The sequence below is a fragment of the Haplochromis burtoni genome, unplaced genomic scaffold (assembly GCF_018398535.1).
Source record: "Haplochromis burtoni strain Fernald_Lab_line unplaced genomic scaffold, NCSU_Asbu1 Contig_1, whole genome shotgun sequence".
NCBI lineage: Eukaryota > Metazoa > Chordata > Actinopteri > Cichliformes > Cichlidae > Haplochromis > Haplochromis burtoni.
In genome coordinates, this window is record NW_024582362.1 from 4,930,596 (window position 1) to 4,943,094 (window position 12,499).

General features: G+C 39.3%; 1 protein-coding gene across 1 annotated transcript in view; it reads left to right on the top strand.

Moving 5' to 3' along the window:
- The window catches only part of marchf6 (E3 ubiquitin-protein ligase MARCHF6), a 15,799-nt gene that overhangs the window by 2,596 nt on the left and 704 nt on the right, over positions 1 to 12,499 (top strand). Inside the window, exons 3-24 of the mRNA XM_005912121.3 lie at positions 1,222 to 1,295; positions 1,552 to 1,695; positions 2,187 to 2,259; positions 2,417 to 2,585; positions 3,576 to 3,762; positions 4,638 to 4,699; positions 4,809 to 4,841; positions 4,920 to 4,971; positions 5,098 to 5,156; positions 5,255 to 5,335; positions 5,520 to 5,588; positions 5,850 to 5,924; positions 7,009 to 7,143; positions 7,281 to 7,501; positions 7,752 to 7,889; positions 7,973 to 8,195; positions 9,065 to 9,134; positions 9,268 to 9,449; positions 9,731 to 9,865; positions 9,976 to 10,065; positions 10,281 to 10,413; positions 12,202 to 12,337. Of these exons, the coding sequence (XP_005912183.1) occupies positions 1,222 to 1,295; positions 1,552 to 1,695; positions 2,187 to 2,259; positions 2,417 to 2,585; positions 3,576 to 3,762; positions 4,638 to 4,699; positions 4,809 to 4,841; positions 4,920 to 4,971; positions 5,098 to 5,156; positions 5,255 to 5,335; positions 5,520 to 5,588; positions 5,850 to 5,924; positions 7,009 to 7,143; positions 7,281 to 7,501; positions 7,752 to 7,889; positions 7,973 to 8,195; positions 9,065 to 9,134; positions 9,268 to 9,449; positions 9,731 to 9,865; positions 9,976 to 10,065; positions 10,281 to 10,413; positions 12,202 to 12,337 (2,541 nt within the window). The remainder of the gene's footprint in view (positions 1 to 1,221; positions 1,296 to 1,551; positions 1,696 to 2,186; positions 2,260 to 2,416; positions 2,586 to 3,575; positions 3,763 to 4,637; positions 4,700 to 4,808; positions 4,842 to 4,919; positions 4,972 to 5,097; positions 5,157 to 5,254; positions 5,336 to 5,519; positions 5,589 to 5,849; positions 5,925 to 7,008; positions 7,144 to 7,280; positions 7,502 to 7,751; positions 7,890 to 7,972; positions 8,196 to 9,064; positions 9,135 to 9,267; positions 9,450 to 9,730; positions 9,866 to 9,975; positions 10,066 to 10,280; positions 10,414 to 12,201; positions 12,338 to 12,499) is intronic.

The following is a 12,499-nucleotide window of genomic DNA, read 5'->3' on the forward strand; positions in this document are numbered from 1 at the left end:
ATCCGTAAATACTCTGCATACTCTTTCACGTGATTCAGTTTATTTTGAAAAGTCTCAACGGGATCTTGAGCTTTATTGTGAAACGTTTATATGGAAAATAAACAAGCAGACACGTTGATGTTTTACTGTCGTTGTTGCTAGCGACAATGCATAAAAACAGTCGCTTGTCCGTCCATCGTGTGGCTATATTAAATATAAGAGAAAGAGAGAACTTTAAGACATTAATATAGCCACTACAGTGACCATCAAAACGATGAAAAAATATTGCCGTAAACAGTTTATTTTGCGACACCACGAAACAAACGATAGCGTAAAATGAAACGATAGATGGTTTTATATCGTCATCCGCTATATATCATTATGTTGAACAGCCCTAAGGTCTAAGGTCAAATTTTTCTGAAAATCTTGTGAATGCAATAACTCAAGAACAAAGTGACATTCAAAGTGATTTTATATTTGCATCTACTAAAAATCCTGGTTGAGTTTAAATCTAGTTGACCATGATCTCAAGCTGAGAGTAAGTTTTCTGAAAATCTTGTGCATGTCATAACTTGAGACCAAAGCAATGTAGGGTTTTGAAATTTATACCAGGTGTGTCTATAAGGAGTCTGAGAGGTAGCAAGTCTCACAGTGACGGATTCAGTAGTCCCAGCTGCGCTTACATTTTCATTGCATCATATTGGTGGCAGTGTTACTACTATTGTAGCCATGGCAGTGGTATCATGGAAAGGTTATGTTGGGTCAACACTTCAGACCTTTGGAAGTGTCTGGACTTGGACTGTTCTTTAAATCTGCACCGTTGCAATCCTTTCTATTGGCAATTGAATTTATCTAACTTAATCCAAATATCTCAAACTGACCAAATCTGAAGACGCCAATTAAAAAAATGATTTTTTTTTTATGGATTATTTCAGGCTTAAAATGTCTTAAATGGGATTTTGAAAGGACTTCCTAAAAAATCATGCCACTTTTTGGAACCAAAGATTGGCATGATTTACACTAGGCATTTCAGGCCCTGAAGGTTAAATAATACACATTCTCACAGTGGGGAAAAATGTCTTATATTGGGACACACATAATACATTGGATGTAACACATGAATATGTGTATGAAGCTGTTTTTCAATCCAGTCATTATTCATGTGCTCAAAATGTGAAAATAGAGCACAAATATTACATTGTTTTCATCAGTTTTCTTCATTCTTTAAATGTCATTTTACAGTTTGGTCCAGTGGCTGAAGCACAGCAGGAAGGAGTACTGTGAATTATGCAAGCACAGATTTGCTTTCACACCAAGTAAGTCCTTGTGACATTAACAGATAATCCATTAAAATGCATTTTGTAGCCGCAAGCCTCCAATTTAGCCTTATGGAGGGGGCCATATAAATTGTTGTTTGTTTGTTTTTCTGCATGTGATTATTCATTAGTTGGTGCTGTTTTCATTTAGTGTTACAGAATAATCTAAATAGCTGCTATCAGCGAAAAAAAGAAAATGACCAAGCACAAAAGATAATTTGACTCTGGTTCACTCTTTCCCATCTGTCCTCTTCAGTCTACTCCCCAGACATGCCCTCACGTCTGCCCATCCAGGACATTTGTGCCGGCCTTCTTACCAGTGTGGGCACTGCCATTCGCTACTGGTTCCATTACACACTGGTGGCCTTTGCATGGCTTGGTGTTGTTCCTCTCACTGCATGTAAGTATCCACAGACATGAATACAAGGAGAAATTATCTTTAAAACCCCTTTAAAAAGAAAAAAATTGTCTAACATGTATAAGTTATTTATGAAATCATATTTTTGTTTTAACTTTTAGAAGTACTGTTATTTTAGTGTTGATGACCAACTTATTTAATAGATTTGGGAGCAAATATTCTTTATATGGTGACCCTCTAAATGTTTTTCCTCATCTGCTGTATGTGGAAATGTCTGTGCACTTACACGCATTTACAAATTTCCCCTTTCTGGGGTGTTAAATACAGTCAAAGTAACATATAAGGTGTTCATGTTAGCTAATGTTAAAGAGCATTATAGGTTTAGTGTCACTACATACATAACAAGAAAGTGTGTTCTTTGTTCCAAAACATGTAAATCCCTCTCAGTACTTAATGTAAAAATGTAAGCCTGAACTATACAAATTTTCATACAATAGAAACGGGTAGATTTTAAATATGTTTTTTTTCCCCAGGTCGCATCTATAAGTGTCTTTTTACCGGCTCTGTGAGCTCTCTTTTGACACTGCCGCTGGACATGCTCTCTACGTGAGTGATAATGCTTTTTATCATCAACTGTAGCACAAAATATGCAAAACCTGATGGAGATCAAGATTGTTAGCTTGTTTATTTTCTTTATTGGACAGTAGATGAGTAATAGAGGATCATTTTTATTGAATATGTGCTATTGTTTTTATTCCTACAGGGAGAACCTGCTTGCAGATTGTCTACAGGGTTGCTTTGTGGTTACCTGCACCCTATGTGCATTTATTAGTCTGGTATGGCTCAGAGAACAGATAGTCCACGGTGGAGCCCCCCAGTGGTTAGAACAGCACCAGCCACCACAGCCCAATGCTGCCGGACAAGCCAATGAGGTACTTTGCTGGACTGATTACTAAATTAGATTCTTAACTGGATGGTATAATTGTGTTTCATTGAGGTTTAAAATGACACATTAAAAAAATCTGATTTATGTAATTCACTTAACTGCAAATTAAAAACATGAGCTATTTAAATGCTAACCAGAATAACATGCTGCATGCACCTTACACATTTATGACAATGTGTGTAATTACCATACCACATCCTGCTGTAGCAAATGAATCTCCTGCTAATTATCCAACTCATAATCAACTTAAATTATAGTGGTGGGACATGTCATTGAAAGTAAATAGAAGCAAATGAGTAAATGTTTTTACTGTGTTTGGATGGGGTTTTTTAAACCCCCAGCTGTAACGGGTTGATGGGATATTGTCGTCACCCTGTTGTCACATGTGGGTGAGTGTTTTGGAAACCCAAGTTTGTGATTACAATAAGTTGAGTACTAGATGACATAGGATTTGGAAATTCATATCATAAGTGCAGCTACTAAAAATCTCAACCTCAACATCAGGGGTCAACATTTGTGAATCCAATAACTGGACAAGAAAGTGAACTAGCATTTTCAAATACCCTATCTTAGATGCATCCACTAAAAACCTCAGGATGAATTTGACTCCTGGTGTCAAGGTCAAGTTATCTGAATATCCTGGTAATGCAGCAGGTTGAGAACAAGGAGACGTAGGATTTTGAAATTCAAACCATAGGTGCAAATATCAACATCTCAAAAAAAGTTCAAGTCCGGTGACCTTGAACTCAAGGTCAGAGGTTGAGAATCACCTAGAATTGTCAAATTTATATGATGGGTACATTTACTAGTAGGTGGAGGGGTGGCACTGGCAGCTGCTAGTATTTTTATTTTCCTTCCACACATTGTGGTTGATTGTGTTATAGATCATTAATATACTAGACAACATATCGTGATTTCATTACATGATAAATTACTCTGTTTTTTGAAATTATACACCTTGTTCCCTCTCCCCCAGGCACAAGCTGCAGGTCAGGCAGCAGCTGGTGATCCCCCTGCGGCCCAGCCAGCACCTGCTGATCCTCTAGCCCAGAATGAGGCAGAGCCCGAGCCTCCTGACATCCCCCAAGAGCAAGGCGATGATCCAGAGCTGGAAGAGGAGGCAGCAGCTGCTGAAGATGCAGACCCCAACAATGGTGCACAAGGTGGGACTTTATTATTTCTTTACTTAACTTAAGATGTATGCATTTTTTTCAGCTAATTAAAATTATATATTGCAAAAAGTGATTCTTTGTTAAGGTAGATTTCACTGCCAGATACATCAGTTCTTAAGTTGTAAAGTTTCATGAATGCAAAATACAAATAATTTCAAAAATGAAAATAGAAATCCTCTCTGACAGCCCGACAACCAAAAGCATGTTTAGTAATGGAGTAAGAGGTTTTTGCATTTTTCAAACAGCAGGTTTATGGAAATGCCACTAAACAAACCCAAGAGCAGGAGCACTGCCATTACAGCATACAAATGGGTCCCAAAGTGGCCTCATTTGTTTGACGGTTTGCCAAAGCATCACAGTTGATTTGGGAACAATATAACACTATGTCAAATTTTTGCCCCATAGCCTTGAAATCACACTCATTTGTTCAGCTTTGTTAATGGACTGATTTTTGCATCAAGCTAAGAAGAAATGCTGAAAATAAATTGCTATTGTATTATACATTACTCTAGCTGTTGGCTGTCACTACAGCTAAATAAATTGCACAGAAAAAGCCTGACAGTTGCACAATGTTCATGTCAAACTAACAGATTTTCCCAGAGCAACATCAATAATGTAACAATAACTGTTTCAGCAGAGCGGGGAAAACATTGCTTTTCGTTTACTGTTTGCAACAAAAGCAGGACAACAAGAAAAAATGTACCACCGCAGAATGATTTGCCTGAGTAAACACATGATTTTGTTATTCTGTGACTGTCTGACATGTAGGGAGATAAACTGATTGTTTTTATATCGATTATGTTTCAAGTTGCTGACTGTTTTTTATTAGTCTACAAGGCGTTTTTTGTCTTTATCTGTCTGTGTAGATGACATGAATTGGAATGCTTTGGAGTGGGACAGAGCAGCAGAGGAGCTCACCTGGGAAAGGGTAACTGCTGCATAACATTCACAATCTCCAGGCACCTATTTATTAGTATGTAGCTGTTGTCTTGTCTCTTTTCATATTTATACACAAACTATTTCAATTTTCCAAACAGATGCTTGGCCTGGATGGTTCACTGGTATTTTTGGTAAGTCCTAATCTAAATAGATTTCTCTAAATAAATCTTACCTTCTGAAACTCAAAGATCGGTGTCTTTGTCTTGTAGGAGCACGTGTTTTGGGTGGTGTCTCTCAACACACTGTTCATCCTGGTCTTTGGTGAGTAAACTGAAACAATGATGCAGCATAACCATGATCATAATAGTCCTTTTTCTGACATCAAAATGAATCCACCGTATAACTAATACAGTAATAAAGATGTCTTCTTTTTTCCCTTTCATTTAGCATTTTGTCCGTATCACATCGGCCACTTCTCTGTTGTTGGTCTTGGCTTCGAAGAATATGTGAGAAAATGCTTCAGTCACTTTATAATACAATTGCATGTCCCTTGATAATATCTTTAATTTTCTGATTACAACTTTGTTTTGGGGTTTTCTTTTAGGTCCAGGCTTCTCATTTTGAGGGCTTAATCACAACAATCGTTGGCTACATACTGCTAGCAATGACTCTCATCCTGTGTCATGTATCCTTCCATCGAAGTTCATTAAAAGCCCTGATGATGCCTAATCCAAATCTAATCTATCAGTCTGGTGCATGCAGGCTGTAAAATAAAAAAAAATAAAAGTATGAGAAAGGGAACATGAGGTAATTCAGGTCTGTGCAAATAAGAATATATGTGCAGTATTGATCCTTAATGGCCGTTTTAGGGACTGGCTGCTCTGGTCAGTTTCCAGCGCTCCCGGCGTCTCCTTGGAGTCTGCTACATTGTTGTCAAGGTAACATTGACTGCATTTTTTTTTCTTTGTGTTAGTCATGTTGATGCTGGCGTTTTCACTCTCTTAGCATCTAAGATTTTGTTTGCAATCATACAATAAAGATAGCTCTAGCCATTGAATAGGTCCCTGGATTGTTATAACACACAAGTGCAGAACTTTGTGTATTTCATGTATCACTACTTGTCACAGAGGTTTTTAGTCTTTTTTGTGTTTACATTTAATGTTAACTGATACTGACAGCAGTCTTTTCTATCCTCACAGGTCTCTCTGCTGGTTGTTGTGGAGATAGGTGTTTTTCCATTGATCTGCGGATGGTGGCTTGACATCTGCTCTTTAGTAAGAGACAAATTCTTTTCATCACGTTTTCACTACATCTCTGTTGCTCTTGGACTTTTTGTTTTAATTAAACTGATTGAGTATTTTAGCCTGGGGGTCCATACTCTAATTAACGTACTTGGCAGATGTGATCGTTAAGTCTGATGTTTTATAGGGATAAATGCGTATGTTTTCTTCTATCTAAAAGCGTTTTCTGAGCACCAGTGACTGAATATCTCTTGTTCCCTGTGAAATTTCAGTGAATACTCCTATTTTATTCCATTTTCATACATTTTGCCAAATGAGAGGGATGGTTAATACCCCGCAGAGGCTCTGTCACAACACCTTTAAAGTGGCTTTCAGCAGGCCTGCTCAGCACACAGACAAAGCCAGATGCTTTAGCTCACCCAGTTCATACATTCATCAGTGCACACAAAAACACAGAACAGACTGGTTTGGAGGACTGGGGAGTGAGAGAGTACCAAACGCCTCTATGCTTTGGCTGTCACTCTCTTTGTTTGTCAGAGAGTTTGTTTGTGCTAACACTTACTAGAACAAAGTCTCTCTCTACCACAACATTGGCTTGCATAGTACTTATCCAAATCATAACACGGCAGTTAATATATATATATATTTTTTCCTGATCCTGTTTTCCAAAGCCAAACAACCTTCCTCACAACAGGTGGTGCAGCTTACACAGCAGAAGGGAACCGTGTCTCATCTGCTCTGCAGCTGTTCGCCTGTGAAACAAATTAATTGACCCTGAAAATGGCCAGTGTGGTGTAAGCAGCTCTTATCGCTTTGCAGTCAAAAGCAGAAAGTTTCACATTTTGTATTTACAAGCGAATTTGTTTTCCGTTTCAATGCAGTTTATCTGCAGTGTATATATCTACATCTAAACTGTTTGTCCTATGTTAGCCTAAAACGTAAACATTATGGTTCAGTGCAAACATGCAAAAAAATCTTTCTTAGCTTTATATAGCAGAGGGTGAATCCTTTAAAGTATTTACATTTAGAAAAACATGAAGTTTAGAGCAGCTTTTGAGCAAAAACAGGTGATCAAAGCATCATCTTAGACCCTGCTTTTATTTGATTCATCCTGCAGGAGATGTTTGATGCCTCGCTGAAAGACAGAGAAATGAGCTTCAAATCAGCACCTGGTACTACCATGTTCCTGCACTGGCTGGTGGGAATGGTCTATGTCTTCTACTTTGCATCTTTCATCCTCCTGCTGAGAGAGGTAAGAAAAACAGACTCTCAAATGCATTCAGTTAGGGAAACAAGGACTGTGAGTGCTTCAGGTTAATTTTTCAGATGATAGTAAAGAGGAAAAAAGTCTTCGGCGCTCTAAATCATTCTACCTTCTGCCTCCATTAGGTGCTGAGACCTGGAGTGCTCTGGTTTCTGAGGAACCTCAATGATCCAGATTTTAACCCAGTGCAGGAGATGATTCACTTGCCCATCTACAGACACCTGCGGCGGTTCATCCTGTCTGTGGTTGTGTTCGGCTCAATTGTCTTGCTCATGCTGTGGCTTCCCATCAAGCTCATTAAACTATTGCTGCCCACCTTCCTTCCCTACAATGTCATGCTCTATAGGTAAGCAGCGTACATAACAAAGATATAGTTTACTTATTAATAAACTGTGTGAAACCTGCTGGCCTGAAATGATCTGAGAAACCACTTCCTGTTCATACCAAAGTGGAAGTATCACCACATGTGAAAAAGCAAGATTTGCAGTTACAAATCCACTTGAGTTTATGCTGTTTGACACTTAAAGTAATAGAAAATGTTTAGTCTGGTGTTTGTTAGATAAATGTCTGTTTCTTTGTCACTTCTTTCCTCTCAGTGACGCTCCTGTCAGTGAGCTGTCTTTGGAGCTGTTACTGCTTCAGGTTGTGCTTCCAGCTCTACTGGAGCAGGGACACACTCGCCAGTGGCTCAAAGGCCTGGTCAGAGCCTGGACAGTCAGCGCAGGATATTTACTGTAAGCCAAGTTTGAATACACACCCGAGGCAATGATATTTCCTGACCGTCTGTAACTGTGTCACCACTTTGTGTTGTCTCCAGAGACCTCCACTCCTACCTCCTTGGCGAACAAGAGGACAATGAAGCCAACCAGCCTGTGAACAACAACAACAATAACAACCCTCCGCATGTTCATCACAACAACAATAACAACCCGGCACCAGCTGTTGGTGAAGGGTTACATGCAGCCCATCAGGCCATCCTGCAGCAAGGGGGACCAGTGGGTTTCCAGCCCTACCACCGACCTCTTCGCTTCCCTTTAAGGGTGAGAAAGGCTTTTTTCATATATGTCTTTAAGGAGTGCACTTTACAGATAGATGTGTAGGGAAGACCAGGATACTGTGGTTCTGAAACTAAACAGCTTTTAGAGATATGAATGGACAGCCATCTTTGACCATGTCTTTGAGTGTAGTCTGTAGTGCTCTAGCATGTCTTTTAGTTTCACTGACAAAGTTGACTGACGTCCAGGTTTCTTCTCATGCATGAATGTGATATAATAATTGAAGGGCTCTTTGTGACTTTCCAGTGGGTTTCCCCCCCCAGATTTCTGATGTTTGCGCCGTTTTAGTGACCACAATAATGCAGAACTATTGCCAGCTGCCAAAGCATCTGTGTTTTTTCCCTTGCTCTTATTTGTATCGCACACACAGACATGTTCATTTGAAATAAAGACAAAAGGTTGTCTTTAACACTGGAACCCTGAGAGGTTGTTAGTTTTTATTCAAATTACAAGTAAGATTTGACAAAGCAAACCCCTAAACATGCAAGATGTAGTTTTACATATGATTTATATTATTTAATTAAGGGTCATAGTCCTCCACGCTTTAGAACAAAGATAGAGGCTGTTTTTACAGATAAAACAAGTCTTAAAATAAAGATGTGTCTCCTGTAATTTGTGGTTTCTGAGTCAAATTTTGAAATCAGCCAACGCCCTAGCAACCATTTACTGCCCATCTGAGCCTGCACAACTCTGTCATTATGATCTTCATCTTTCATGTTAAACACCCTAATCTCTGAGATCCTGTTTATACTAGCCTTAGCTTATGCAACCGGAGTCTGTAAAATAGAGCTTTGACTTTGCAGCATGTCCCATCTTGTAGCTTTTAAACTGAAATGTGTCCCCTTTTCCCCCAGATTGTGCTGCTTATAGCTTTCATGTGCATCACTCTGCTGGTGGCTAGTTTGGTGTGCTTAACCCTACCAGGTGAGATGTGGTACTTTTCATATATACAAACACATCATTTAAAAAGTACAGTTCTTTTTACGGGCAAACATAGAGTTGCTGTGGTCAACTTTGTTTCCTCACTGTTTTGTTTTGTTTGTTTGTTTTTTTACAGTATTCACTGGCCGCTGGCTGATGTCTTTCTGGACAGGAAATTCCAAAATCCACGAGCTGTACACAGCAGCATGTGGTCTGTATGTCTGCTGGCTTTCTATCCGCGGGGTCACTGTTCTGCTGGCGTGGATGCCACAGGGACGCACTGTTATTGTACACAAAGTCCAGGAGTGGACACTCATGGTGAGCATCAGTGAGCTGACTGGGTTGTTGGCAAACTTCGAAGTTGGGCAGAAGAGGGTTGTGCTAATTGGTTGCTCCCTTTCTAGCTTTGACACTGTGTTTTTGTTAAATGGATGTAACTGAGAATGAGCTCTCATTAGCTGTTATCCTAAATTACCAACTTGTTCATTGAAGTAGCATTCCCAGCAGATTAACCTTTATAGTGTCGTATATGTTTCCTTATCTGGAAGTGGCATCTCTTAATGATTTTTTTTTTTCAATACCCTAATTTGCTTCTGTAGATCCTGAAGACCCTTGTTGTGGCTCTGCTGGTCGCTGGAGTTATTCCTTTGCTACTGGGCCTGCTGTTTGAATTAGTCATCGTGGCTCCGCTCAGGGTACCCTTAGACCAAACACCCCTTTTCTATCCCTGGCAGGTAAGGATTGTATGCATTTGTGTTTCTTTTCCCTAATGGGATCTTGGAGGTTACTAAATAGAGCTTAAGGAGTTCTCACACTTATGTTCATCCATTGAACTTGTCTGCAGGATTGGGCTCTCGGGGTTCTTCATGCCAAAATTATTGCTGCCATCACTCTCATGGGCCCTCAGTGGTGGCTGAAGACTGTTATTGAGCAGGTTGGTACTGGACACACCAAATATCCAACTGATACACTGTAAACATTTTTACAAACTATCAGACTCTTGACTACGTAACTTTGAAAGGGTTTTATTCTGTTGACTCACAGTGTGTAGTTTGCTAGTCTGTCTTCCCTATCTCTGTCATGTCTGTTTCTTGGAGATGAATTAAATTAACTGTTTAGTACATTATAAAGTGTAAACTCTTTCTCTAGGTTTATGCAAATGGAATTCGCAACATTGATCTCCAGTTCATCATCCGTAAACTGGCAGCTCCTGTCATTTCAGTCCTGCTGTTGTCTTTATGTGTGCCATATGTGATTGCTGCCGGGGTGGTACCGGCTGTAGGTGAGTATCTCTCTGCATATGGATCTTAAGGCGTCACTTGAAGAGTTTCCTAACCAAACTAGGACTTTCTCATTGACAATATACAGCACATTGCAGTCTTAGTGGCAAAAGAAATGGAAATTACTAACGGTTTCCTCTAGATTTAAGCTTTTTGTGAGTTCAGCAATAAACCAGAGGGGGAAAAATGTTTTAAAGGATGAAATTATAACCTCCGCACTCTGTCTCACTTCCCATTATTTTCTAAAATCACAATATTTCGGTCCAACCGACCATCATCAGTTACAAAAAACGATGTGTACAGTCGTGGCCAAAAGGTTTTGTCAATGACACAAATATTAGTTTTCGCAAAGTTTGCTGCTTCAGTGTTTTTGTGACGTATTGAAGTATAATTGCAAGCACTTCATAAGTTTCAAAGGCTTTTATTGACAATTACATCACGTTTATGCAAAGAGTCAATATTTGTAGTATTGGCCCTTCTTTTTCAAGACCTCTGCAATTTGTCCTGGCGTGTTGTCAATCAACTTCTGGGCCAAGGCCGACGATGGAAACCCATTCTTTCATAATCAATGCTTGGAGTTCGTTTGTCCACCCGCCTCTTGAGGATTGACCACAAATTCTCAATTGGATTAAGGTCTGGGGAGCTTCCTGGCAATGGACCCAAAATTTCAGTGTTTTGTTCCCAGCACCATTTAGTTATCACTTTGGCCTCACTTTGTTCTTCACCAAACTGTCCTTGGATAGTTGGAAGAAATTGCTGTCGGAGGATGTTTTGGTTTGGCGAAATTGTGAGTGACCCCACTCTCTTGAATGAGAAGCAGCCCCACAGATGAATGGTCTCAGGACATGGTAGCCTCACTTTTTTCTTCTCCAGGCTTTTTTGCAGAATATCAGTCTGTCCCCCATTAGGGACAGACTGATATTCTGCAAAAAAGCCTTAATAACAACAACATCCTTGCATGTGAAGCCCTTTATATGCAACACAATGATGGCTGCATGGGGTTTTTTGTTTTGTTTCTGTTTTCTTTTTGGCAGGTAACCATGGTTAACAGGAAGAACAATGATTTCAAGCATTACCCTCCTTTTAACACATCCACTCTGCTATTCTAACTTAATAGTCAAGACATAAAGATCTCAAGTTCTGTGCTCATCAACATTCTCACCTGAGTTAACTAGAAGATTGAAATTATCTCTGCAGGGCCTTTTATGGCAGCAATGAAATGCAGTGGAAATGTTTTTGGGGGTTAAGTTTGTTTTCATGGCAAAGAAGAACTTTTCATAACATTCAGAGTATATGGAAACTGCTGTCATAAAAACGGAAGGAGCAAACTTTGTGAAAACCATTACTTGTGTCATTCTCAAAACGTATGGCCACGACTGTACACAATCACTCACACACAATAATATGTTCTCTCCCATTCATCAAGTAGAATTCAATCATCCAATCAGGGAACACTTTACACATTTTTACACATGGATGCTATTAATTAGATAATGAAACTAATAAATACACTGGTTTTGTAATAAAAGCCTCCCCCAAAAAAGTGGCAGATTGTGACCTAGCTTCTGATTTGTTTGGGCACTGAACTGGTGATAAATCTGCCACTTGGACTTGTTATTGGAGATGTACCGTCACTAGGTAATAATTCTAATATAGTTATCACCTAATTTAACATAACTGGTGTCCCCAAAATATCACATTTCTTCTCATCTTGATGGAGTTAATGATAGGAATAATGGGAACTCTTGAAAAATCATATAACTGAGTACAATTATGCTTTGTTTTTGCAGGCGTTACCCCAGAGATGGAGATTCTAATGCAGAGGAGAATCTACCCCTTCCTCTTGATGGTCGTCTCACTTATCGGCATCCTCTCCTTTCAGATCCGACAGTTTAAACGTCTTTATGAACACATCAAGAATGACAAGTACGAAACTTTCAGCACTCATTACTCTGGAGAAAGCAACATGTTTTGTTTGTTTTGTTTGTTTGTTTTTTTAATTAAGTTTGTCTTATATTGACAACCTCCCCCCCCCCTTTTCTTTTTCAAATGTATCATTCGGTGCATCATTATAAAAACAAACTGCAG